The 5,000-nt window shown below is 38.2% G+C and overlaps 2 protein-coding genes across 4 annotated transcripts in view; one reads left to right on the forward strand and one right to left on the reverse strand.

The window, feature by feature from the left end:
* LOC137974786 (uncharacterized) overlaps window positions 1-354 on the reverse strand; it is a 19,643-nt gene extending 19,289 nt beyond the window's left edge. The window contains exons 1-2 of one of the 2 annotated variants that reach the window (XM_068821764.1): window positions 337-354; window positions 3-267 (exon numbers count right to left, since the gene is read on the reverse strand). In XM_068821764.1, the coding sequence (XP_068677865.1) occupies window positions 3-206 (204 nt within the window). In that variant the 5' untranslated portion in view covers window positions 207-267; window positions 337-354. Of the gene's footprint in view, window positions 1-2 lie in introns of both variants that reach the window. The other variant, XM_068821763.1, reaches the window with a different exon arrangement.
* The window catches only part of LOC137974792 (nucleoside diphosphate kinase 6-like), a 7,778-nt gene continuing 3,102 nt past the window's right edge, over window positions 325-5,000 (forward strand). The window contains exons 1-5 of one of the 2 annotated variants that reach the window (XM_068821773.1): window positions 325-463; window positions 657-754; window positions 3,057-3,159; window positions 3,309-3,348; window positions 3,934-4,017. In XM_068821773.1, the coding sequence (XP_068677874.1) occupies window positions 680-754; window positions 3,057-3,159; window positions 3,309-3,348; window positions 3,934-4,017 (302 nt within the window). In that variant the 5' untranslated portion in view covers window positions 325-463; window positions 657-679. The other variant, XM_068821772.1, reaches the window with a different exon arrangement.

A 5,000-nucleotide genomic window follows, 5' to 3' on the forward strand; every position in this document is an offset into this window, starting at 1 on the left:
ACTTGAAACAATCCTTGAGGAAGGTCATTCCGTGTTGAAGCATCACCGTACGCATCGAAGTAAGGTGGGTTTTTTATAAACTCGACAATTCCTGCCCAGAGATAACCCATCGCAACAAGAAAATGGAAAACTTGCAACACATTGAACAAATTTTCCTTGCATGTCTTGTGCCTTGAAATGCGCATAGATGCTAAAATCGGAGGCATTCTGCAAAGCCAGTTGATCAAATGGTTCCGTTGCGCAACAACTTAGCAGCGTCCCGGGAAACTGGAAACGATAGTGAAAGTGTCACGCTTGACTTAAAAAAAAAAAAGGAAACTTCTTGTTTTTTCCCACCAATTTCTTGCATCTTTGACAAAAGAAGTTGCTGCAAAACTGCGATAAGTTTCCTGTAACACGCCTCTCTTCCTCAGAGCCGATGCGGTGGTGTCACATGCCTCGAACAGAAAAAAACGATAATGAGGTAACGCTCTTTTTTTAGTGTCACGCCAAAAGACGCTTATGGCGTCAGGATCTTCTGAGTTCAGTTGGGAAGCTGAACAATGCATGGCGAATCCATCCTACATTATTATAAATTGTTCTATGGATGGAATAAACGTTTGTGGTATTGAATACTCAGTGCTCAAACGAAGACAATAGTCTCTCGTTGCCTGCAGGAAACTCACAGAGTTCTGCTAATATGGGGCGAGGTCGTCTTCAGCTGACTCTAGCGATTCTTAAACCAGATTTGATGATGCACCCGGTGAGAACGAAGGTAATGGAAATATCGTATTCGTTAAGACATTCATATTTTTGCCTTGTTAGAGAAGCGTAAAGGAATAAATAAGTTATATAACACGTGGGTGGTTTTTCACGTTACGTCATCTGCGCCATGTAGGTGGACGAAAACAAAAGATCGCTTATTAGCTCCTTTTGTTCGTCCACCAGCAATTGTACATTACAAGATTGTTATCTGTATCTCTAGAGATTGGTTGCAAACCAGGTATGGTACGTCGATATATTAATTCTGGAATATTGAAATTCACAGGCACCCCAAGCACACTGAGTGGGAAAGCCAACATGGCCGACAAAAATATAAGGATTTGTATGGGAATCCCGGGGATAAAAGGCTTGAGATAATCATATGTAGAAATTCTCAATTAAAAAGACTGACGTTATTGCCATTGTGGGTAGTTTCCTTTTGTGAGTTTTTTTTCTTTATTCAACACAAATTGAGCCGTTTTTCAATAGGCCATTTTACAGTTGTTTGCTCAGTGACCACTTAAAGGTGTGGGATTGCAGAATATCAAAATATCAGATCAACTGTGAGATTTTGAGATTTTCATATTATCATGATATTGTGGTATTATCATGATGTATCAAAATATCAAGCCCCTCAACACTTGATCACACCCAGGCAAACATTTGAGATTATTGTGATATTATCATGATATATCAAAATATCAAGCCCCTCAACACTTGATCACGTCCACTTTAGTATGCCATCTCACGTTGATATTTTGAGATTTAAGAATCAAAACCATAATAATCACAAATGTGTGCTGCCTCGTTCCTTATTCATATCATACTGATATCAATATTTTGATATTATCATGATATTGTGATATTATCATGATATATAAAAATGTCAAGCTCTTCAACACTTAGTCACATCTAAACATTTGAGATGTCGCTATTTTGATATCATCGTGCCATCATATGCATGCTAGTTTCTCAGTGGGAAAATCAAAATATCATAGACACTTATCAAAAATGATATATCATGAGATTATCAGTAAAAACTGCAAGAAGTGTATGAGAGAGTTTTTGATATATCAAAAATGATAGCAAAGATTGATATTATGATATTCTGCAATATCGCACCTCACTCTCAGTGACCTAGCCTATGAATGGCTGTGAGGCTGCCAGTGACCTTGCAGTGATACAAACCTCACTGCTCTTATCATGTAAATTCCGTTGTTGAAATTCTAATTAGTTTACTTAAACATTAGAAAAGCTTTCTTCCATTCTTATGCCAGGTAACCTAGCTACTACTGGAAAATGGTTTATTCCTCTGTTGCCAACGGGTCTGCCTTATCTGCAAGCCAGCGAGCCATGCGAATTTCGCATTCAAGTCTAAGCACCCATTTCAAATAGCGCTGATAAACAGTAATTAAGTCTAAGCGCCCATTTTCAAACGGTTAGCTTTCAATAACTGTGTGACTCCCATGTTGACTCAAATGGCTTGCCATGTTGGCTCACATGACTCTCAGTCATGGCTCGCTGGCTCGCAGGTTTATAATACTTGTTGCCAACCGTATTATAAAATCCCGAGGTTGCACTCTTCATTATGGGAAACACACCAAATTGAGCCAAATATCCAGAGATAAATGTTCCCACAGCAACAATTCCACATTTGAATCAACTGACGAAGATGGAACTTTCATTTTGAACAACCCTCCAGCAATGCAATAGTAGCTCTGCAAGCAACCTCAGGCAGTAGTTTGTTCACTCAATTGACGAGCCAAGTTGAACAAATCAACCTTTTGAATTGGCTTTGTAACCCTGCCCGCTTTATGAACTGAGCCCTACAGGGGTGCCAGACCATAGTTTGTTGACAACAAAAATTGTCAATGACAGTGGCAAACGTTGACAAACTATGGACTGGCACCCCGGTACTAGGGCTCAGTTTGTTAAGAGGGCAGGGTTGCAAAGCTGTTTCTAAAATCTTTTGTATAGCAGTTAATTTACTTTTTCAAAAAATATGTTCATAAATAATTTGGGCGTGTGAGTAGCTACACACGTTTGTCTGTTATCTCCATATTTCAGCCAAAGAATTTTCAAGAAGGTTCATAATAAAAAAATCCAGATTTTTAAAGATACAGTTAACCCATTGACACCTGAAATGCCGTACGACACGCCCAGTTGATGAGTAAAATCGTCTGGCTTTAGACAGTTAAATCTGTAAGTCTCACTCCCACGTGTCAATGGGTTAAACATTGCCATAAAATTGATCACAAAAGTGTAAAAACCACTGTTTTTAACAAAAATAAGGATTTGCCATTGGATACTTTTAGGAAGTCAAGACCATCATTAAGGACCATGGGTTCCTTGTGATTCAATCCAGAGTTGTCAAGTTCTCTCAAAAAGAAGCTGAACAATTTTATGAGGAGCACAAAGGTAAGGTGGTGATTATGATCACTGGTGTTGATAATGATGATGATGATGATGATGTTATCATCATGAATTCTTCTACCACAATATTATAACCTTGGTAGAAATAAGAAGATCTTTGATGCTCTCATATCCTTTCATCTTTGTTCATTCAGAACGGTTTTTTTACACCAGGCTTGTTGGATTCATGAGCAGGTATGGAATTTAAAACTGTTAAAGGGCGTTGTAAAGATATATTCCTGAAACGGAAGTGGCTAACACCTGAAACATTAGTTTTCCAACCTCCCTGTAGTTGTCAATAATAATTTTTATTATTGTTGACTGTTAATGTCGAAATAATGATGACATGTGCCTATTACCTAAATCCATAATATTCATGGAAAAAAACTAATTTGGATTGGCTGAGAGCAGTTCAAAATTTTGTGAGTCAGATTCATGTAATTTGAGAGGATATCAAACATGTGGAAACTGTGGATAGATTGGTCATTTGAAATATGAAAATTTATTATTGGTAGCAAGTGTTCCCAATTTGTCCAGGATTGTAGCTTTGTCTGATTTACTGTCATTCATAGAGGGATATTAACTCATTCACCCCTAGGTCAAAAAGATCTGTCCTCTCCATTAAGCAGGCATTGACCTGTGGCATTGACCTCCATTTACCTGTGGGAGACAGACTTAACAGCTTTTACTCTGCGGCCTAGAATTTGAGGTGTCTGTGGGTTAAGACTATCCAGTTTTGAAAACTTGCCGGAATGGTTTAATTTTGTTTTTATTCTGTAGTGGCCCGATGACAGCCGTGGTTCTTGCTAAAGAAAATGGTATAACACACTGGCGAGAACTGATGGGACCAACAAAGACTTACAGGTGTTATATCGTTTCTTTCTGCATTTTTTGTTCTATTTAAAGGGAACCTTTGCGAAAATGGAGGCGCGGTGGTCTCATGGTTAGTGTGCTTGACTCCGGATCGAGTGGTTGTGTTGTGTTCTTGGACAAGACACTTTACTTTCACAGTGCCTCTCTCCGCCCAGGTGTATAAATGGGTACCGGCGTAATGCTGGGGGTAACCCTGTGATGGACTAGCATCCCATCCAGGGGGGAATATAAATACTCTTAGTCACTTCATGCTACGGAAACCGAAGATAAGCACCGGCCTGATGGTCCTTCTGGCTCGTAAGCAGTGACTTTACCTTTGCGAAAATGGAGGGTGCCGTAAACTGCAGGTTGCAGTCATTGCCGCACAATAGCTGAAACAACCCAAAACTTTACTAATGCTAACATTAGGCCTAAAAAGATAGTGTTTAAGTTTAAGGTTAGCATTTATGTAAAGATTTGGGTTTGTTTAAGTTATGGTAAAACAATGACCTGCAATCTGCACTTTACATCCTCCGTCAAGAAAACTAGAAAATAACTTTAAACCACAGAACAAAATGTTTACAATCAAAAATGTTGAAAAGTATTCCAAAAAGTGTTTGTATGGATCTGAAATAGTGAATTTCAAAAACGCTTGTTTTAGTTTTCAAATTTGCTGGCGCCACCATCTTGAATCACTTTTCCCCTCTTAATTGTTTCAAAACAAAAGCTCTTTACATGAAAAGAATAAGGGCAACCATAACACATTATTTAAGTTGGTGGTGCCCAGGAAATTTGAAATTTCTTTTTTCAATACAAATACATTTTTTTCAGAAAATTGTTGAATAAATTTGATTGCAAACATTATTTTGTTCAGCTTAAAATTATTAGCCAGAGTGGACATCCACTTTAAGCAATTTTGGGTAGACTTTCATATACCAGACTAAAATGGCGTAGTTATTCTGATTAGGCCTTGCTAATTAGGTATTGTCATGTTT

This window comes from Montipora foliosa, chromosome 11 (assembly GCF_036669935.1).
Source record: "Montipora foliosa isolate CH-2021 chromosome 11, ASM3666993v2, whole genome shotgun sequence".
Classification (NCBI taxonomy): Eukaryota; Metazoa; Cnidaria; class Anthozoa; order Scleractinia; family Acroporidae; genus Montipora; species Montipora foliosa.